This window comes from Globicephala melas, chromosome X (genome assembly GCF_963455315.2).
Source record: "Globicephala melas chromosome X, mGloMel1.2, whole genome shotgun sequence".
In the NCBI taxonomy this organism is placed as follows: Eukaryota; Metazoa; Chordata; class Mammalia; order Artiodactyla; family Delphinidae; genus Globicephala; species Globicephala melas.
In genome coordinates, this window is record NC_083335.1 from 106358905 (window position 1) to 106381649 (window position 22745).

The following is a 22745-nucleotide window of genomic DNA, read 5'->3' on the forward strand; positions in this document are numbered from 1 at the left end:
GTGTATCACATTGATTTGCATATATTGAAGAATGCTTGCATCCCTAGGATAAATCCCACTTGATCATGGTGTGTGATCCTTTTAATGTGCTGTTGGATTCTGTTTGCTAGTATTTTGTTGAGGATTTTTGCATCTATGTTCATCAGTGATATTGGTCTGTAATTTTCTTGTTTTGTGATATCATTTACTGGTTTTGGTATCAGGGTGATGGTGGCTTCATGGAATGAATTGCTCCCTCTGCAATTTTTTGGAAGATTTTGAGAATGATTGGTGTTAGCTCTTCTCTAAATGTTTGATAGAATTTGCCTGTGAAGCCATCTCGTCCTAGACTTTTGTTTGTTGGAAGATTTTAAATTACAGTTTCAATTTCATTACTTGTGATAGGCCTGTTTATATTTTCTAATTCTTCCCGGTTCAGTCTTGGAAAATTGTACCTTTCCAAGAATTTGTCCATTTCTTTGTGGTTGTCCACTTTATTGGCATATAGTTGCTTGTAGTAGTATCTTATAATCCTTTGTATTTCTGCAGTGTCAGTTGTGATTTCTCCTTTTTCATTTCTAATTTTATTGATTTGCGTCCTCTCCCTTTTTTTCTTGATGAGTCTGGCTAAGGGTTTATCAATTTTGTTTATCTGATCAAAGAACCAGCTTTTAGTTTTATTGATCTTTGCTATTGTTTTATTTGTTTCTATTTCATTTATTTCTGCTCTGATCTTTATGATTTCTTTCCTTCTACTGACTTTGGGTTTTCTTTGTTCTTCTTTCTCTAGTTGTTTTAAGTGTAGGGTTAGATTGTTTATTTGAGATTTTTCTTGTTTCTTGAGGTGAGATTGTATTGCTATAAACTTCCCTCTTAGGACTGCTTTTGCTGCATCACATAGGTTTTGGGTCGTTGTGTTTTCATTGTCATTTGTTTCTATGTTTTTTTTATTTCTTCTTTGATTTCTTCAGTGATCTCTTGGTTATTTAGTAGTGCACTGTTTAGCCTCCGTGTATTTGTGTTTTTTACAGTTTTTTCATGTAATTGATTTCCAATCTAATAGCGTTGTGGTCAGAAAAGATGCTTGATATGATTTCAATATTCTTAAATTTTCCAAGACTTGATTTTTGACCCAAAATGTGATCTATCCTGGAGAATGTTCCATGTGCACTTGAGAAGAAAGTGTATTCTGCCACTTTTGGGTGGAATGTTCTATAAATATCAGTTAGATCTATCTGGTCTATTGTATCATTTAAAGCTTGTGCTTCCTTATTTATTTTTCGTTTGGATGATCTGTCCATTGGTGTAAGTGGTGTGTTAAGGTACCCTACTATTACTGTGTTACTGTTGATTTCTCCTTTCCTGGTTGTTAGCATTTGCCTTATGTATTGAGGTGCTCCTATGTTGGGTGCATAAACAATTATAATTGTTATATCTTCTTCTTGGATTGATCCTTTGATCATTATATAGTGTCCCTCCTTGTCTCTTGTAGCAAACTTTATTTTAAAGTCTATTTTATCTGATATGAGTATTGCTACTCCAGGTTTCTTTTGATTTCCATTTGCATGGAATATCTTTTTCCATCCCTTCATGTTCAGTTTGTATGTGTCCCTAGGTCTGAAGTGGGTCTCTTGGAGACAGCATATATATGGGTCTTGTTTTTGTATCCATTCAGCCAGTCTCTGTCTTTTCATTGGGGCATTTAATCCATTTACATTCAAGGTTATTATCGATACGTATGTTCCTATTACCATTTTCTTAGTTGTTTTGGGTTGGTTTTTGTGGGTCTTTCTCTTCTCTTGTGTTTCCCTCTTTGAGAAGTTTCTTTAGCATTTGCGGTAAAGCTGGTTTGGTGGTGCTGAATTCTCTTAGCTTTTGCTTGTCTGAAAAGCTTTTGACTTCTCCGTCAAATCTGAATGAGATCCTTTCTGGCTAGAGTAATCTTGGTTGTAGGTTTTTCTCTTTCATCACTTTAAGTATATCCTGCCACTCCCTTCTGGCCTGTAGAGTTTCCACTGAAAAACCCGCTGATAACTTATGGGGATTCCTTTGTATGTTATTTTTTGTTTTTCCCTTGCTGCTTTTAATATTTTTTCTTTGAGTTTAATTTTTATTAGTTTGATTAATATGTGTCTTGGTGTGTTTTTCCTAGGGTTTATCCTATATGGGACTCTCTGTGCTTCCTGGACCTGAATGACTATTTTCTCTCCCATGTTAGGGAAGTTTTCAGCTATAATCTCTTCAAATATTTTCTCAGGCCCTTTCTTTTTCTCCTCTTCTTTTGGGACCCCTATAATTCGAATGTTGGTACATTTATTGTTGTCCCAGAGGTCTCTGAAATTGTCTTCAATTCTTTTCATTCTTTTTTCTTTAGTCTGCTCCTTGGCAGTTATTTCCACCATTTTGTCTTCCAGCTCACTTATTGTTCTTCTGCCTCAGTTTTTGATTCCTTCTAGTGTATTTTTCATTTCAGTCATTACGTTGTTCATCTCTGTTTGTTTGTTCTTCTAGATCTGTGTTAAACATTTCTTGTATTTTCTCAATCTGTGCCTCCATTCTATTTCTGAGATTCTGGATGATCTTTACTATCATTACTCTGAATTCTTTTTCAGGTAGATTGCCTATTTCCTCTTCATTTATTTGGTCTTGTAGGTTTTTACCTTGCTCCTTCATCTGTGATATTTTTTTTTGCCGTGTCTCTCTCTTTTTTTTTTTATGAGTGGGATTGTGTTCCTGTCTTACTGGTTGTTTGGCCTGAGGTTTCCAACCCTGGGGTTTGTAGGCTATTGGGTAGAGATGGGTCTTGGTGCTGAGATGAGGAACTCTGTGAGACCTCATTCCAATGAATATTCCCTAGGGTCTGAGGTTCTCTGTTAGTCCAGTGGTTTGGACTCGGAGCTCCCACCGCAGGAGCTTAGGCCCAATTCTGGGCTCATGAACCAAGATCCCGCAAGCCATCTGGAGCGGCAGAAAAAGCAAAAAAACAAAAAAAACCCCAATAACAAAGTGAAATATAAAATTAGACTAGGAAACTAACAGATATGTTATGAAGAATATAAAAGTAAAAATATAGATGAATCAACAACCGGAAAGAACTACAGTACCAGTAGTTTTACTAGTAGTACAGAACTACTAGTAAAAAAGAGGAGGAGGGGGGAAAAAAAAGGTGGGGGAAGGCCTTGGCTGTGGAGGGCAGGGCCTAAGCAAGGGTGAGGTTTGGGCGGTGGGCAGGGGCAATGCTCAGGACCCACAGGGCTGGAAAAGGCCTTGGGGGCTGTGGGGATTGGGGCTTAGGATCAAGGAACAGAAGGGGCCCAGGTGTGCCCCCCCAACCCCTGGTCTCAGAAGGCAGGGGACCTCACCTAGGAGCCCAGCAGGCTCCCTGGGCTCGAGTGGGTGGGGTAAACGCCCTCCTGTCCTGCTTCTCTGGTCTGGGAGGGCCCCTACCGCCTGCTTCTCCTGATCTCCCTGGCCTCAGGGGCACTGATTCTGTCTGGCTTCCACTTCTCCTCCCTGCTCAGTACCTCTACGTCCTACTGGTTCACTTTAGGGTTCCTCCTGTCTCCTTGCGGGTCTCCCCACCAGCGGCCGGCAGGCGCCCTAGTTGTGGGGAGACGCTAACTCTACATCTTCCCACACTGCCATCTTGACTCTGCCCCTGATATTTTAAAAAGAATTCTACTTAGTTGGCTTAAAGAGAAATAAGTGCATGTATAAATTAAATATTCCTAAAACTCTCAGAAATGGAAACCCTAATCCAACTGTTTTCAAGTTCACATGATCAGGATAATCTTTGTTAAATAAAAGTTAGTTTAAGTTTGTTGGTTTAATAAAAACAGCCTTGTCTTTGGAATTGTCAATATTAAATGTAATACAAACATATAGCTTTTTCTACCTTGGTTTATTTGTCAAATAGGCTCATGCTATCTCTATGTTACAAAATAACTTAAGGGCTTCCCTGGTGGCGCAGTGGTTGAGAGTCCGCCTGCCGATGCAGGGGACACGGGTTCGTGCCCTGGTTGGGGAAGATCCCACATGCCGGAGCGGCTGGGCCCGTGAGCCATGGCCACTGAGCCTGCACATACGGAGCCTGTGCCCTGCAACGGGAGAGGCCACAACAGTGAGAGACCCGCGTACCGCAAAACAAAAACAAACAAACAAACAAAAAACAAAAAACAATAACTTAAGATGATGGCTAGCTGTTTGATGGCTAATCTAAGCATAATTGTTAAAAACAAGTAAGTTAAATAAATGTAAATAAAATAAAAGTTTATACTAAGCTAAGCTAAATAATGAACATTTATTGTCTAGATCATTTCCAAATAAGATAATTTACTGAGACATTGATCACTAAACATAAATTTAAATTTATTTATTTTTCTTAATTTTTACAGAGACAAAGATATTTGGGTCTATTAATAAATATGTCGGGCTTCCCTGGTGGCGCAGTGGTTGAGAGTCCGCCTGCCGATGCAGGGGACGTGGGTTTGTGCCCCGGTCTGGGAGGATCCCACATGCCGCGGAGCGGCTGGGCCCGTGAGCCATGGCCGCTGAGCCTGCGCGTCTGGAGCCTGTGCTCCACAACGGGAGAGGCCACAGCAGTGAGAGGCCCGCGTACCGCAAAAAAAAAAAAAATAAAAAAAAATAAAAATAAATAAATAAATAAATAAATAAATAAATAAATATGTCTTTTGCCACATTAAAACCACATTAAATATTGTACTATGAAAAACGTGTTTCTAAAAAATATAAGTTTTTATCATTATGTATTTATAAATTTGCTAATTTACCATAGGGTGCTAATATATGATAGATAGTTCACTACTTCCTGCTTTGTAATTTTCATATGTAAAAATAGAGCTACTAGAAACAATAAAGAGTGAAGGAAAACAACTTTGTATACAAAGAAAGGGAAGAAAATTGGATTTAAAAAAATATCAGTACAGATTTATTTCATTTCTTCATAAAAAACAACTCCATAAAATATTTGAATAAAAAAGGAACAAACAGTTTTCAGGAAGTGTTTGCATATTTTTTCTACATACTTTCTTCTCCCTTCAGATTCCAAAAACAGAGTAGAACTGAGACATTCTTAATTTTGTCACAGCTACATAGCCTTTAATTCTGTCAACAGAACTTCTATTCATTCTCCATAAAGCCCCTGAATATCTAGCATTAGGAAATTAATGAACTCATTGATCTAAACCCGAGGATACAAACCCCTAACAAGTGCCAAAGCACTCATTCATTATGAGACTGGCTCTTCTGTTTCCTTGCTAAGGATGTAGAGGTGTGTTCTACATCCTGAAAATAATAGACTGAGTTTACATGGCATGGATACGAGCAATAGTTACTGCACAAGTGAACAGGACACAAAACCACCTGAGCTGGTTGTTTAGTGTATTTTAGGGAGAGGAGCTGATGTCTGGTTTTCTCTTTCCCTCTAACTCTTCTCTTTGACAACCAACAGCACATGAACATTATTTGTTAGACTATTCTGCCCTGCAGTTTTGTACTTTGATTCAAAGAAATGAAAACTGACATTGCTCTCCCTCACATTGATTGGAAGAAATCAATATAATAGTGAAAATATTGCTGATTCTAGGGATATGGAACATCAAAGTGATCCTTATTATGAGGTTTGAACTTGTAATTTAAAAAAATTGTAGTTGATTTACAATAAAATGTATTTTCATATGAGGAGTATGCAAGGAATATAGGATGTGTTTTTGTTAAGGAGAAAGAGAGTAATGTGTAAAATAAAATGACTGTTTTTTTTTTCAGAAGAAGAAAGGAAAAAGAGGAAGGCAAAACCTTAATGAATATAGAAAGATGCAAAAGGTTTGTGGAAGAGAAATTTTATGTTGTGAGGTCACAGCTGGCTAAAATTGAATAGATTTATTTACAAGGATTTTTAAAATGAGCCCAGTAATGTACTGATACAAAACTAGAGTTTAATTTTCTCTCTGTTAAAATCACAAAATTTCTTAGATTATGGGTCTGTTCTTAATAAAATATTATAAAAGGTTTTTCTTTACCTTTAATGTAATCTGCCTAGGAAACAAGGATTCCGTGTCATGGGAAATATTTCCTGTGTTCCACATTGTCTTTATCAGATCTTTAATTAGGAAAACTGAGTTTTTTCAATTTTAAGAGCTAAGGTTTTTTACAACTATATAACTTCCTATATTTGCCTTTGAAATCTTTCAGTTATCACTTTGGTGAACAGATAACTAAGTGTTATGTCATAGTGACTTACACTCCTAATTGATCAAGGGTTTCAAATCTTTTGACATTTTTAACAAACTTCCCCAAATCAAATTCTGAATGAAGTCTTTTTGACCTCAAACTAACTTTGGAATTTTCCAGAGGGCCCCTGGAAGTTCTGAAAAAATTTGCTCTTTCTCCTTATAAAAGAGAAATCTCAGTTTATTTAGGCTTATTTGATATTAAATTGCATGGCAAACATTGTCAAATAAAAAGTAATGTTTGACCTTCTTAGATTATATTTACATATATATATTATATGTATAATAATTATATATATTATATATATGTATATATACATACATGTATATATATGTATATGTATAATAATATGTATATTTACATATACAGTATATATTATTAATATGTGTTCTAGAAATTATATGAAATTCCTAAAATCCTGATATGTCCTTGTATAATGTTATCAGTCAAAATTCCAGTGATTATTTTATAATATTGTATGTCACAAAATAATAATTTGGGCATCATTTTTTGGTGAATTCTCACTAGATCTTTAACCATGGATGTTTTTAAGTCTTTTGTCACAGTTATTGTTTTACTCTTGATTCCTCTCTGAAAGCACTTGTAATCATCTACAGGCAAAATGCTTCATCTTCAAAGAGATTTATGGAAAAGATATTAACAAGTACTCTAGAATACAAGTTTCTGATAACTTTAAGATCATAACACTGAACTGGGTAAGAATTTCTAAGACTCTACTGGAAAAGTGATTGATTCATAAAGCTACTAACCCAAGATGAAGCAAAACAAAAATTAATTACAGGAGACTGAATGAACTGATGAAGATGATTATAACTTTTATGACTTCATTTTAAATATTGCTGGTTGTTTAATGTTTTGTTTTCCAGATTTAAAGGACTCCTTTTGCTCCTCTCTTTTAAGCTATTGATATTTATAACTTGACAGCAATTTGAGAAAGTATACTTTTGTAAACAAAAGTTGAAACATTTATCTTTTTCTCCCTACCTAATCCCTCCAGAATTCAGAAACTCTTAATAAATACTCTTCTTTTCATGACAATATATGTATTTATATAAACTCAATAAGAATTTGTTCTTCTTGTAGCAGGACACAAGTAAACAAGTCCTTAGCTTGGCTTCTTAGCCTAAAGAGACTTTAAAGGTCTAATCTGAAATTCTTTATTACCAGGCAATTTTAAAGAACTAAAGTTGACTTTATGGAGCCAGTAAAGCCCCTTGGATATTACCAAGGCTTTGACCAAAATGTCATGTTTGAGAATCTGCATAGAATTACTATTCTTACTACATTTATGTAAATAATCTATCCAAGTTTAATAAGATGACTTATAAACAAATTAGTTTCACTATAAGTATTTTGATAAAAGTGGGATGACTATGGAAAAAATCGTTTCACTAGAAAACTATGGTTATCATGGTATCTCTCCTACCAGGTAAGTATAGAAAAGTATGGTGTATTCTTTATCAAATTCTAGTCCTGTTAATTGTCTTTGAGGTTTCGTTATCTACTTGTAAACTTCAGAGAAATCACCACAATAGATCATGTATGGACAACCTTCATGCTTGTTGCTGTAAAGGCTGGCTGCTCAAGAAAGTTCAGTAGGATACCTGATGACATCAAAGACAGTTAAGCTGCAAACCAGGAAAATCCACAGATTGAAACTGCCATCCTTATTCCACTCCCTAAAGATGCTTCGAATTCAAATCTAGAAATGTTCTCAATTGGCTGCTCTCCAAACTCAGAAACTGAATTTATAATTTGCTCGAACTGTTAACCCTTGTTTTTCTTTTATTTCCATAGAAATGCGTCTTATTAAATTACCTTATTGCTCACATCATATAGAGGCCTAACTTAGGTGGAGGCACACCTGCAGTACCACCTCCTGAACTAAAATATCCTCATGTTCATCCTGTCCTAGGTAATCATGAGGATATATGATTGCTAATACATCGTGTTGTGAGTATGTTAAAAAATATATATATTTTATATATATAAAATATGTGTATATATAGGTAAAGCCTGAATTTGATTACAGCCCATTCGAGTTATCTAGTTGGTTAGATCTTAGCTTCTGGGATTCTCTGCCCTTGAGAATTTTTAAAATTCTTGGCTACTATTCTGATTATAGTCATCATGTTAACCTTTCTAGTGCATTGTATCCTCCCAAGGGTTTTAAATGCCTTTTGCTAGCCTCTCATACACCAAATGATAGCCATCAGGATTAGACAACCTGAAGAACTCAGTGATCTAACTTCCCATGTCTATGATGATGATGCAGCTGTTGGTAACAGCAACTACATGACCCTCCATCCTGTTGACTCAACTATTGGAAACAATGAACGTGTGATTCTTTAGCCTGGCTGTATCAACAGTGGTTACCAAGAGTAAGGCTAAACTAGTTGGCCACACCCTTAGCTTGCTGAGATAATGACCAGAAAGGGGGGAATTGCTAAACATAACAAAAGGGAGACCAAACCTGAGGCTTCCCTGGGCAGACAAAACCATGCAAGCCACGGAAGCAAAACTAAGTTTAGATTATTTCATGAACATAAGCAAAACTTAGGTTATTTCTTTTTTTTTTTTTGCGGTATGCGGGCCTCTCACCGTTGTGGCTTCTCCCGCTGTGGAGCACAGGCTCCGGACGCGCAGGCTCAGCGGCCATGGCTCATGGGCCCAGCCGCTCCGCAGCATGTGGGATCTTCCCGGACCGGGGCACGAACCCGTGTCCCCTGCATCGGCAGGCGGACTCTCAACCACTGCACCACCAGGGAAGCCCCCTTAGGTTATTTCTTATAAATGCCTCTGACAGTCATAATAAAACTTAAGTCATCTTCCTAAAAATGGTATAAGAGAATCACTTTTAACCAATCTCCTGCCATCTGGAACCCCCATTGTAATAATGAGTCATTGTAAACGTTAATAACTTTCTCATTTTCACTTTATAAACTATCCTTTAATTTCATGCCCATGAGCTTCATATCAATCTTTGAATTTGGAAGCTCCCAGTTTGAGAGCTAAATACTATTTATTGATTTGGTGGTTTTAGTTGTGCTATTTTTGACGGTATCTATATATCTATATCTATGTCTTTATCTATACCTATACCTCCTCAGGGAGATATATATATCTCCTCAGGGAATTTTTACAGTAACTGCTAGGGCCAGGGTGAGGGAGATGCAAGAGCCTGAGCAATACATGGGGAATAACTGTGGGTTATAGTAGGAACTGGAGTCAAGGAAAAAATGGCCACTTTGAAGAGCCTTTTTCTGAGTAAAACAAGAATCTTTCTTCTCTCCAGGCTTGGTTTTTTCATCTCCACAGACGAGGCCAGACAGAAGCCATATGTGGTGTCCTGTGCAGTGTGCTAATGAGTTACCTATATAAACAGAACAAAGCAGTCTAGCAATCCCATAAAGATCACATATAACGATAAACCAGCTAGAATAATGCCACTGTTTCTGAAGATAAAGTCAACTAATACTAATGGCACCATCCTGTCTTTGTGTGGCCCCGTCTCCAAATAGCACAAGATACAAATTTATACCCGAAAACGTGTTATGTAAATTCAAACAACCAGCATGATTTTAATGTCTATAAAATATACAAATCCTCATCGTAAAGTCAGTTTCGAAAGCTTGCGGGCACTCTGAAGCATGTGCTTCTGCAGAGATAGTGAAGTATGTTTATAGCTTTGTTCCCTCTATGGCTATGCATCCTGGTGCAGCTGTAATTGTATCAGAGGTACTTGTTGATTTTCCTTGGGCTGAGGAATGGCAGGGTTGGCTCCTATGCTGGCCCAGCTGAATGGGCTGCCTTGGGGTCTGAGGGGAGGCTCTATTTCCCAGCTAGGATGGTAGCAGTTGGGGTGGTGTGAAAAAAATGATGGAAAGTGGGTGGGCAAGAGAATGGAGAGAAATAGGATGCAGAGGGAGGAACGAATGGAAGAGAACTGAATTTGTTGGAGAAAGTGAATGAAGTGGGAAGGAGGGTGGCCGTGACAAGGTGAAGAATGATCAGAAGATTAGGCGTGGGTAGGAGAGTTGCCCACTGAAATTTTACCTTTTAAGTCCTATTTTATTGAAAGAGACATCTTTATTGAAGAGGACACCCTGAGATGAAGATGTCCTATCCTAAAGAAACCCTCTGATCCCATGTCACTAATAGTATGACATGTTTTACATGTTTGCCATTTTTAAGCAAGAGGAAATTGTTAGAGGAAAAAGAGCATTGCTAAAGATATAAAACCTTTCAACACTTGGATTTGATGAGCAGTCATAAAGGTGGAGCTGAGGAAAGGTAAGGAAAGTGATAAAAAATTACCACTGTTTTGAAATTTCCTAGCCTGGGTTTTACTTCTGTTGGAACAAGTGGATATAATACTAAGCATTTTCATGTAACAGCTCACTAGTCTTTCAGGTTTAGGGGGAAAATCACCTTTCCATTGTTTCCTCCTCCCCCTCACAACTTTATTTTGTATAATCTCTAGCCTGGGAAATAAGCTATTTTTTAAAAAGTGGTTTCTCTATCCTAATGAAATAATAGCATGAATCAATTTGTTTGAAAGTTGATGACAGTTTTCCAACAACATTTTCTACCTGAATTAGATATCCAAAAATATCTATGGTTTAGCAGCCCAAGGATGCTTACTAGATACTTTTCACTCTTAATACTAGGTTGAACTGATAACGTATTGTTAGGTTTTGTTATTTGTTATGATTCTTCTGCTTGTAATAATAATGACATTGATAATGTCTTATGTATCTGTCAGTGTATGATGAGGTGTCTTTGATTTTAATGATACCATTTCTGTTACCCTGAGACCATTTCAGAATAGAACTAACGGAGAATAACAACAAACAGGTGGGGTGGACAATCTGTTATTCAGGACAGTGATTCTTACCACCATACAACTGTTGCATGTTTCCTGGCCTGATTTTGTGACCATTTTCCCTTCTATCCCTGCTGTCCAAAATTTGGTATAGCATATACCACATTTACAACCCCACTACCACCACACACATAGAAATCAGGGTTGCTAAGCTGTTTTAAGAATTTTACTCATGCTGCCAACTGAGATAATTGTAGACATGTGGTTGAATGCTGGGCTGGCTGGGTTTTAGCAGGGGTTCCCTGAGGTTAGAACTAAGGTAAGTGGGCTAAGTGATGAGATCATTTTTTTTTCTCTTTAAATAACATCTGGGAATTCCCTGGTGGTGCAGTGGTTAAGAATAGCCTGCCAATGCAGGGGACACGGGTTCAAGCCCTGGTCTGGGAAGATCCCACGTGCTGCAGAGCAACTAAGCCCGTGCGTCACAACTACTGAACCTGCGCTCTAGAGTCCGCGAGCCACAACTACTGAAGCCCATGCACCTAGAGCCCGTGCTCCGCAACAAGAGAAGCCACCGCAATGAGAAGTCCGCGCACCGCAATGACGAAGAGTAGCCCCTGCTCGCTGCAACTAGAGAAATCCGGCGTGCAGCAACGAAGACCCAACACAGCCAAAAAGAAAATATAAAATAAATAAATAACATCTGCAGTGGGACATCTGTGGGGTTGGTTGCTCTGTACTCCTTTTCTAAGGAGTGCTGCATATTCCCCTCTGAGAGGCTACTTATGGAAATAGCCATACTAGTAGATGGTGACCTGTCCATGGGCCTGGGTAAGGAGGTTCCTGGTAAGTCAAATGGGCCAATCACATCACCTTGCCCTGCTGCCACAGTTGACCAGTCCAGGGGTGTGTACCTGATCCCACCTGGGCCAATGAATCTCTTTTCAGGACTTTTTGTATTTGGGATACAGATTTTCGGTTCAGTCTCCAAGAATGTGGATGTGTCTGCGATTGTAAAATGTGAAGTTCAGGAGATGCTTTGGCCATGTGGAGGAAGCCATTATTCAGAGAAAAAAGAATGAAGGCAGTATGCAAAGTATAGCAAAGATAAATGATGGAGAAGAGGCATCTTCATGGCACTGAGTCCCTGGTTCTAGCTGTTCCAGCCAACATTGACACTGTTTATACCCTGATTATACACTGATGAGAATGTGTCTGGCTGGAAGGTGACTTGATTGCATAAAATTACAAGCTACCCCTACGTATCATTACACCAGCTATGTAACCTAAAAAATTCTCTTGAACTTAATTTTTTTCCCTGAACCTACTATTGCCTCAACCGAAAGTTCAAGTAAAAACCAACCAAAAAGTGTAATTTGATAAAATATTTATTGCACTGTGTTAGGTGTGGTAGAGTATAAGGAAGTATTATTACCAAACCAAACCTGGGTCTGCTCACCTGACTCATGGTAAAGCCAATTTACTGACACTGGGTTGTGGTGAAGGAAAGTATAGTGTTTATTGCAAGGCACCCAAAGTGGGGTCAAGCAACGAGATAGGGCAGCTCGTGCTCAAAAGGCCCGAACTCCCTGATGGCTTTCAGGGAAGGGCTTTTAAAGGCCACATTATAGGTGAGGATTGTAGGGGGCCTGATCATCTTGTGGACATTCTTCTGATTGGTTGGCGGTGAGGTAACAGGGTGGTATTTTGGGAGTTAAACGTCATCAACCTTCTGGTTCCAGCTGGTCTGGGGTCTACGTGCTTATGGGCAGCATGCAGTAAACTTCTTCCACCTGGTGTGAGTTTCAGTGTCTGCCAAACAAATCAAGGACGTGGCTCAGGATATTGTCTATAGCTCTTGAGGAGGAGCTAAAGGTCCTTGACTTTGCTTTATGGCTAAATTATTATTATTTTGTCTTGCTTGACTGTTTTTCCTTTGTTTCTCTATCTTCTCACTTCTCTGAGTAAATTTGCTTCATAGAACTTGGGGAAGGCCTAGGAGGCTAAAGCTTTTCTATAAACGAGAGGCAGGAGATATGGTGGGGGAGGGGGGAATCTGTACCTGGGAAGGCCCTGTGGGGTACTGCTCGGTTTCCGGTTTCCGTATAGCCTCCACAAAACAAAACAAAACCGTCCCTGATAAGGTATGGACAACATGAATTAAAAGGCAGGCGAGATCCCTGCAGGCCAAAAGGACAGTCTTCTGGATGTGGGCCTGATAAAAGCAGGGAAAGTTAGGTGCAGAGGAAAGAGGAAGCCAAAGACCGTGCTCCATTTGTAATTCATAAAGTGATTTTTTTAAAAAGACAGCTTAATTAAAATTGACAAACTTTTAGTAAGCATGGAGTATCAAAAAACATACGGTATCAACCCTGCCTTTTAGGAAATTACCATCTTCAAGGACAGAGCAAGACGGGCATGTATTCTGGAAAGATCCCCCCTCATTACCTTATTTTATTTCCTCCTTAGACCACTTTATCACGTTTGAAACGATATAATTTGCCAACTTGCTTGCTGACTTGTTTTCCTTCCCTATAAGGTAAGCCCCCTAAGGGCAGGGAGTTTTGTCTGTTTTGTTGCATTTCCAGAATCTACAGCGTCTTGCGCACTGCAAACAGCTGAATAAGAATTCGTTGAATGAAATGGAGAATCAGATCCTAGGGTAAAAATCATCTTAACTTTTTGGCCTTGAATCTCTCTGGGCGGGCCAAGATCTCCAACCGTCAAACACTAGGGGACAGACCGAGATTAGGAGAGGAACAATTTTTTTCCCCTTCGAGTAAAGGTTTTCAACCATTGCTTACGTTAGCATCATCTGGGGCGCCTTTAGACATCCTGAAGACCAGGCTGCACCCCTAATTCAGAATCTCCATAGGGTGAGGCCCAGGCATCGGTATTTTGGAAAGCTGCCCAGAAGATTCCAACGTGCAGCTAAAGGCCAACTGGGAGCCGGGGCTTGGGGGTGAAGGTCGCGCAGCCTTCAGCGAAGCGGGATAACGGAGACAAGCTCCAAGGACATGGCTGCATCTAGCCTCTAGGCACACCCCAGTGGTGCCGCCTGATGCATTTAATCAACAATGGAGGAGAGAGACTAACTCCAGCTTCTCGCCAAAGAGTGGGCCTTCAAGCGCAGCGTGGCCCCGCCCCCGGGCAACGAGGCCCCGCCCCCGCCCGCGGCCGCGCTGCAAGGGTGGGGTCCTGGGGAGCTAGGTCCAGTCAGGCGCCCGTGAACGCTCTCCCTCTCCCGCCTTCCATTGCCTCAACTTCCCTCTGCCAACCGGCGCGCGGGGCTCGGGTCTGCGGTCACGTGCACGGCGGCGGGCAAGCGCCATGAGGCGGGCGGCACTGCGGTAGGTAGCCAGGGGCCTGGCGGGGCGCGGACCGGAGGGCGCCCACGCCCGCCCTCCGCGCCGCTTGCTGGAGCGGGCTGCGAAGGGCGGAACTAGTGCCGGGGATTTTGGGCAGAAAATAGGGCCGGGTGGGGAAGGGCGGTCGCCTACCGCGACCCCGCCGGCCTAGGGTGGGGCCCCGCGCCCCCCACCCCCCACCTTCGCGTGTTCCGGCCCGGAGTTTGATGTTAAAAGCGAAGAGGCACTTTAAGGGAGGAAGTTGGGCGTTCCCTGAAATTCCTATCTCTTTGCTCATCAGAGGGGTGGTTTGGAGTTAGCCCCTTGTCAGAAAGCTAGTACTTAGGGCTGCACGTTGCGTTTCCGGCCCTCTGCCCTCCTTTGCAGAGCGTTTTAAAGGTTGAGTGCTTGACTGACTTGGACTCGACTTAAGTGTGTTGTAATGTGGGTAGAGATTGCAGGGCATCTTTTGGGCTTTCAGGACCTCAGGACTGTGTGACCAGGGCCCCTGGTGCTGATTGCACTTTACTTTTACTGAGCAGCAAGGCCGGTAAGGCTAGGTGGGGGAGTGGCTTTGATTGGGCCCCTTTGACAAGGAGGATGCCTTTCTGCGTAAGTCATCATCCCAGCTTGTCCAGTTAAAGTGTAGGGCTTTAGACTCCAGGGCATGTCTGGCTCTCCCCCAACCCCCTTCACCGGAGCACTCCGGCTGTTCCAAGTTCTTTCTGCCTGGTTGGGTCCCAGGGGGCTCACCCCTGTTGCAACTTCTGAATTCATCCCGCTATAGGTATGCCAGCCCCCCTGGTGTGGCCCACAGTGGTTCCAAGTGACAGTGATCCCCAGCAGTTCTCTTGGGGGCCCTGGATCTCTTTCACTGTCCCTGTGGACCTTGCTCTCAGTTGAAATAGGTTCTCTGTGTCTCTCTCTCTCATTCTCTTATTTACTTTGTTATACCATTTGAAGATGGATTGAAGGTCATTACAAGAAGAGCCACAGTTGGCTTTAGCCTGCATTGGACATGATGTGACAGGCCTTCTTACAAGCTCCAGGGTTTGGTTCATGTGTCTTCTCCCAGGAAACCTTCCTTGGTCTCTCCTCCCCCCCAGTTTGGAAGTCCTCTGTCTTTGCTCTGAACTCCTTATAAACCTGTGGCTCGTTTCCTTTGAGTCCTGTTGAACCTTAAGCAGGTACTCCATTAGTGTCTAGAGAGAGAAAGAGTACATAAATGAATACAGACTGTCTGACATGATTAGGTTACTTGACTGGTGGGCAATCTTTGTACTTCTTTTTTCCCCCAACTCACAAAAGAGCCATCTGAATTTGTTTAGTCTCTAAATTGAGGCATTTCCCCAGAGTGGAGGGCATATGAGTGGCATTGCCTGTTTTTGTACTGAAAACTCTTGCCGGACACCCACCCTAAGCTTGGAACCCAGAACAGCTAAGACACTTACGTTCACACCTTCATGCGACTTTTGTGACTCCCTTGGCTAGCCATGGAGAGGTTGGGCTCCTTGGTCTCCTTTTATTGGAAAGGTTGAATCATGGAGTCCTAGGGCCTGACTGTAGAGGCCTCTTGACAGTTTCTTCTAAAGGCCTAGGGATTTGCTGTAGGTAAAACTCCTGAGGGCTTCTCAGGGAATAAGCCATTTACCCTGAGGTACTGAGGTGTTAAGCAGTGATTGGACCATTCCCCTGCTCCCTCCACCTCAGTGTTGCATAGATAAAGGGAAGTAGCCTGAGATTGTGAGAAGAGCAGTTTCCTTACATGTATGGTGTGTATGAGGTGGGGAGCGATTAGAAGAGCTGGGCTCTACCCAGTGTGCCAGTTGACTAGCAGGGAAAAAGTCATCTAATTCCTTCGGGCCTCAAGTTTTTTCAGGAGGTTGGTCTGAATCACAATTTTTAAATCTAGGGGCCCATGGGGGTGTCAAAAGGGAGTGGTCTGTGAACCATCTGAAATAGTATATACTATTTTGTGTATCAATAAAAATGTATTCCCCCCCCAACAACTATTAGGCACGAGGGTCCACAGGTTTCATCTGATTATCAGTAGGGATTATATCAAATTGTAGTGAAAAGTTACAATAAGCTGAATGTTCACAAGAGAATAGAAATTTATTATACCAGTATATGATTAGTATAATCAACGATTTTATTTTTTTAATATATATATTTTTAAAATAAATTTATGTATTTATTTATTTATTTTTGGCTGCGTTGGGTCTTCGTTGCTGTGCGCTGGTTTTCTCTAGTTGCGGCGAGCAAGGGATACTCTTCGTTGCGGTGCGTGGGCTTCTCATTGCGGTGGCTTCTCTTGTTGCGGAGCACCGGCTTTAGGCGCGTGGGCTTCAGTGATTGTGGCTCGCGGGCCCAGTAGTTGCGGCTCGCGGGCTTCAGTAGTTGTGGCATGCAGGCTCTAGAGCACAGGCTCAGTAGTTGTGGCGCATGGGCTTAGCTGCTCCGTGGCATGTGGGATCTTCCCGGACCAGGGCTCGAACCCGTGTCCCCTGCATTGGCAGGCGGATTCCCAACCACTGTACCACCACGGAAGCCCTAATCAATGATTTTTTAAAAAGCACTCACATTAGGCCTTCGCTGTGTTACAGAGATATGTTTTCAAATTTATTATGGCAGTATGCAACCAACAGGGCTGCAGGACCACAGTTTTCCAAATAATTTGGCCCAAGTGTTTCTCTGTATTCATCAGCCCCCTCTTTACTATCTCCGTTTGAGTCTCCATTCAGAGATGGTCCATTATAGTGCCTGGCTTATTTCCAAATTTCTGGTCATTTTTGACTTTTAGGGGAGACTTTGGAGAAGCATGCCTTTCTGGAATAGAGTTTTTTAAGTATTTTCTTTTGGCTGCGTTGAGTCTTCATTGCTGCACACAGGCTTTCTTTAGTTGCTGTGAGAGGGGGCTACTCTGCGGTGGGATCTTCCCGGACCAGGGCTCAAACCCGTGTCACCTGCATTGGCAGGCGGATTCTTAACCAGTGTGCCACCAGGGGAGTCCCCATGGTCAGGCTCTTAACCTCTGTATACTACACTGCTTTTCACTCAGGCAGGATGGGATGGTTTTCATCACTTTTCAGAAAATGCTGCTTCTTAAGGAACAAAACAGAAATGCTTGTATATATGTGTATTTACCCAAATATGTGAGATCAGTTTTACAGCTCCAGTTAGTTTGTGATGAGTATTCACAGTATTTAGCCATTCAGAGTCAGATCTTATTTCTTATATTGAGATCATCTACTGCTAATTAATGTATCGTGGGCATGATTTTTTTTGCTCTTTCAGCTAATAGTAGCAATGGAAGATTTTAGCTTTTTCCAGTGTGCTTTTTAAAACCTGATATATTCAGTTGCAGAACGATAGTTTCTGAGATGGCAGAAGGAAGGACCACATGCTCTTGTTTCCTTCAGTGAGGGATTTGAACCTACAGAAAATACATAAAATGAAATAGTGAAAAAGAAAAAAGTTTAACTCATGTTCTGAGAAAATGCAAATTAGAAGGTCAAGAACAAGAAGACTGAAATATTAATTCACATATAAAAGTACATAAATTGAAAATTCATTGTGAAAAAATAAACCACAACTATGTAAGATAGAGGCTTGTTAGCTGTGTGATTGGAGAATAAACACAAAACCCAAACCCCAAACGCTTTAGGAAGCATTCCAGGCTTAGTGAACCAGCAGGGATTGTATCAGGGCCAGTGTGATGAGTGGCTGGCTAAGGAGTTGAATTAGCCAGTGAGCATATGCTGCTATTTTTGTGTTCTCTGCAGTTAGAGTAGTTGACTTGGTGAAAGGACCAGGATTTGTTCTAGTAGGACAAGTATCAAAACTACATGTAGATTTTACCAAATATTTTTACTCAGAGGCTCTTCCTGTATGCTGTAATTCAGAAAAGAAATCTATAATAAATTTGGGCTCTAAAGAAAATTTAAAATATGCTTTTTAAAAATAGGTTAGTCATCATTGGACCTGGCATTAGGTAGTAAGAATTTACTAGTCACTTGAGCTAGAATGAGTAAGAGTATCTGGGGTTCTCTACCTTTACAATGCCTTGCCTTCTTCCACTGTGCTCTCAGCAGATCAATTTGTCAGTCCCTGATACTATACGTGTGTTATCCCTGATAGGATAGTGTGTGGTTAGGAGTCGACAGTTAAGCAATAGTGAGCCAAAATCAAGTTAAACAACTTATTTTGGGAGAACAGTTTCGGCATATTGGGGTAAATAGCTTTGACTTTAATCCATTGGGGAGTAGGAAATTTCTGCCTAGGTCCAATAAATACTCTCTTTGAGTAACCCTGGAAAGGGTTAATTCTGTTTTCAAAGTTGATTGACTTATAATTGGGTTTAGCTTATTTATTGAGGAAGTATGGTATGACAATAACAAAATAAATGTTCATAATTAGTTTACTCAGCTGTTTACCAACTTGATTTTGGGCTTCTGAAGCTAATAAGAATAAATCCATTAAACCTGGTTGATATCTTTTATTTATTTTGTAGATCATTACCTAATTGGTCTCTGCTCTCAAGAAATGTTTACTCTTATTGGAGAGATGATTTACGGAGTAGCCTCATATGCAAATATACATACACTTGAGAAACATGTACAGACCCTATAAGACAGTATTTACTAAGGGTGTGGGGTGGCTGAGTGCTCTGGAGGAGGCACAGATCTTTGGGGTTGCCAGGGAAGAAGTCATGGAACCTTCTCGAAGCGTGTTTCATCTTGTTTTGTAGGCTTTGTACCCTGAGCAAAGGGCTGCTTGCTCCCAGCAGAGGACTGACTCAAGGATCTCAGAATCCCGAGAAACAGAGAGTCTTCCACATTCATGAAGGCAAGCATGGGTGTTTACCTTCTAGGCCTATGTGGGGGGAAAACCCTGCTTTATTTACGAAGCACGTAGATAGACAGTTTAGGGCAAATGAGGCATACTAAAGGTAGATCTTTCATAAACTTCTCACTTAGAAAATGACCAGGATAGCTTGGGGTAGAAATCACATACAGTACTTGAGCTTTGGTTCCTGGGAGCCTTGGGGACTGAGCTCTTTTAGTTAAATGATTTCTGTTTCCTTTGTGTAGGTACTGAAGTGGAAGGCATGGAAAAAAGAGAGCTAATGCATAAGCAAGAGACAGGCCTTTCAGTTGTACCAACTAAACGCTCCTAGGCTATAATTTTGTTAGAGGGACCCTGTTAATTGAAGTTAATTTCAGTAACTAATCCATATGCAAACTATGGATGTCTTTGTCAATGTAGGAATATTCATTATAATGAAAACTGGGACTTGTTTAAAGGATCCCAATAAATATATATGCATATATATAATTTAAAATTCTGCTTTGTTTCTTGGCCCTCAACACCTGCCTTTCTTCTTACACTGAATATAAACTAGTAATAATCATTTTATGTCACTGAGCATCAGTAGTCTGTGTACTACTTGGGATACTTTCTGTCCATTCTTTTATTCAAGGAACTCAGGAGGAAAAAAAAATCAGAAATAAGACTAATTTACTAATGGATATTTTTGGTTCAGTACTACGCTATGATTTCATTGTAATTAGAGTTTGCACCTAATTTATGGTATATAACAATTGTGGGTGTTTTTGTTTTTTTTTCCTTTGGCCGTGGCTTGCAGGATCTTAGCTCCTTGACCAGGGATTGAACCCTGGCCCTGGCAGTGACAGTGCCAAGTCCTAACCACTGGACCAACAGGGAATTCCCTATAACAATTGATAGAAAAATTAACAATTGATAGAAAAATCAACCACTTTTTCATGAAAATTAAGATGTATGTTCATCTAACCATATTTGGTTTTGATCAGATATTTAGTTGTTGAAGGACCAAGGATTGCTATAGTTAATTTTCTGTAACCAGAATATGTATTTTAAAACGATAGAAAAAAACACATGAACTCAAAACATTATTTAAAATCCTATAGATTTATTTTTTAGTATTGACTTACTACTGCTTATCTAATTTATTTCCCCTTTATCCATATAGCATGTTCACCAATACATGTGAATCACGGTGTGTGTGGTAATCAGTATCAATTTTTTTATAAGTGCTTAAATTTTTTTTCGCACTAATTCATTCTTGCACTTTGGGGCAATGGGCATTAACTAAACTTAAATTGCTTTTTTTTGCCTTTCCTTTCTTGCTTCATTTTTCTTGCCTCAACTTTTCTAACATTTAGGGTAGTATACATATATGAGAAATCAATTAGAGTGAGACTCAAATTTTGATATTAGTCTTAGTCTCACCGCCTATAAGAAGATAGGCAGGGATTCTGTTCATAATATCTCCATCGTAAAGGGACTTCTACCAACACTGATACAGCCCCAGCAGATGAATAATTGGAGTTATCCTCTTTTGCTTATTTGTATAAATCCCAGTGATTGACACAAGGATATTCTTTTCTGCACTAAGGAGACAATAATTGTTTCAAGTTTTTGGGAAGCAGAGGCCTGATCCCTTCCCTGAGCTGTTTGTTTTGTGGCATTAAATGGAAATTCATGGATCTTTGAAGCTTTTGAGTGCATGAATCGCTTTTCGTAGTCTTTGAGCTGGTTGCCATAATCCGTTTCTTACTTTCTTTGTTTCATGGAATGACCTCTTTATTTTTGTTTCAGTTCGAGATAAGTTGCGGGAGATAGTAGGAGCATCCACAAACTGGAGGTATGTGCTCTGTGTTTATTCGTTCTTCTATCCCTAAGTGGTGTGCTAGCCTGTGTTTAGGCTCAGTTGATGGTCCCACTGTAGGAATGGGGGGAACCCTTTGTTCAGAAATGGGTTGAGAGGTTTTTTTACTTGGGGGAGAAGATCAACATTCCAACATACTCATCAGTTGATGCTTTGTTGTCATAAAATCATGTAATTTACACGTACTCTGCATTTTTCAAAGTGCATTCAGGAGTATTACCTCACTGATTCTCAGTGAAACTTGTGACGTGCTTATGACATATGTTCCTCTTCCTTTTTTGCACATGATGAGATTGAAACTCAGACATTGAGTGATTGAGTACCAGGTTTGGGACTTGAACCCAAGTTCCTGGTTTTTCTATTTCATGCACCCTGACTACTGCTTCTTGTCAGGTCACAATTAACCAGGCCTCCCATACAATCTTTCTCTTTTCTCTAAGTATTTCCCTGCTTTAAAATAGGATAATATCCCTCTTGGTGCATAGAAGTTTGAGGCTAAAATGAGATAAAAAGAAAAAGCACAATAACAATAATAATCTATTTGGTATAAAAATTATCTAATGACTTCTTTTTATCTCTTTATATGAAAAATTTCAATTTTCTGAAAAGTAGAAGAAATGAATACCTTTGTTCCCACTATCTGAATTGGATACTTATGAACGTTTTTCCAGATTTGCCAATATACATATACTGGCTAAACTATAAAGGTATCGTGACGCTTCAGCTCCAGTTATATTCCAATACCTCTCTAATAAATAAATATATTTTCCTATGTAACAAAATCAGCAGTCGTGCATCTCCAACAAATAAGATATTCTCTTACATAATGAAATTGACAGTAACTCCCTAATAGCATATTATTTACCCATATTCAGAATTCCTCAATTATTCCCCACATATCTTTTATAGCTTTTTTAAAAAAAATCAAGATCCGGTAAACAACTGCATATTGCATTTCGTGGTTATGACTCTTTAGTCTCCCCTAATCTAGAATAATAGTTATCCCTCCCTCTTTTTTTTTTCCCCCATGAGCTTGATTTTAAAGAGGCCAAGCCATGTGTCTTGTTGAATGTTCCACGTTCTGGATTTACCTGGTGCCATTTAACTTGTTCGTCAGTTCCCTCCCTATATTTTTGTAGGCTATGCTTTTCTGGCAATAATACTTCATAAGTAAAGCTTAGAAAGAGTGATATTATCAACATTTTAGTTCCCTATCCCCTTGTCTGTCTCTTTTCTTCCACCTTAATCGTCTCTTCTTTTTCTTCCCTGTCTCCTTTTCATGTTCTCTTCCTCTTTACCTTTTGCTCTGCCTTCCAAACTTCTTTTGGATAGACTCCATTTTTCCTCCTCTGTCTCTCTTTCCTGAAATTGAAGGCAGAGAGAGAGAGAGCTGGGGCACAGAGGATACGAGACTTGTCAAGGTGAGAAATGGGAATATGGAGTTCAGTGCCTATGTTGTTCTTTAGCGCACATATATATATACGTACATATATTTACACTCTATTATGTCATTTCTGTATTTTTAATTTCATTTCAAAGATTCTATTCTTTGAATACACTTTTTTTTTTTTTTGCGGTACACGGGCCTCTCACTGTTGCGGCCTCTCCCGCT

The 22745-nt window shown here is 40.1% G+C and overlaps 1 protein-coding gene and 1 long non-coding RNA gene across 4 annotated transcripts in view; both read left to right on the forward strand.

Moving 5' to 3' along the window:
- The window catches only part of LOC115845678 (uncharacterized), a 31336-nt gene extending 24102 nt beyond the window's left edge, over positions 1-7234 (forward strand). Inside the window, exons 4-5 of the long non-coding RNA XR_004036559.3 lie at positions 5764-5820; positions 6846-7234. This is a non-coding gene — a long non-coding RNA (uncharacterized lncRNA). The remainder of the gene's footprint in view (positions 1-5763; positions 5821-6845) is intronic.
- A 6634-nt stretch (positions 7235-13868) lies between these two features.
- The window catches only part of ACOT9 (acyl-CoA thioesterase 9), a 46796-nt gene continuing 37919 nt past the window's right edge, over positions 13869-22745 (forward strand). For 2 of the 3 annotated variants that reach the window (XM_070044743.1, XM_070044742.1), the window contains exons 1-4: positions 13869-14424; positions 19172-19269; positions 20435-20461; positions 21064-21109. In XM_070044743.1, coding sequence (XP_069900844.1) covers positions 14405-14424; positions 19172-19269; positions 20435-20461; positions 21064-21109 — 191 coding nt within the window. In that variant the 5' untranslated portion in view covers positions 13869-14404. The remainder of the gene's footprint in view (positions 14425-19171; positions 19270-20434; positions 20462-21063; positions 21110-22745) is intronic. The other variant, XM_030843817.2, reaches the window with a different exon arrangement.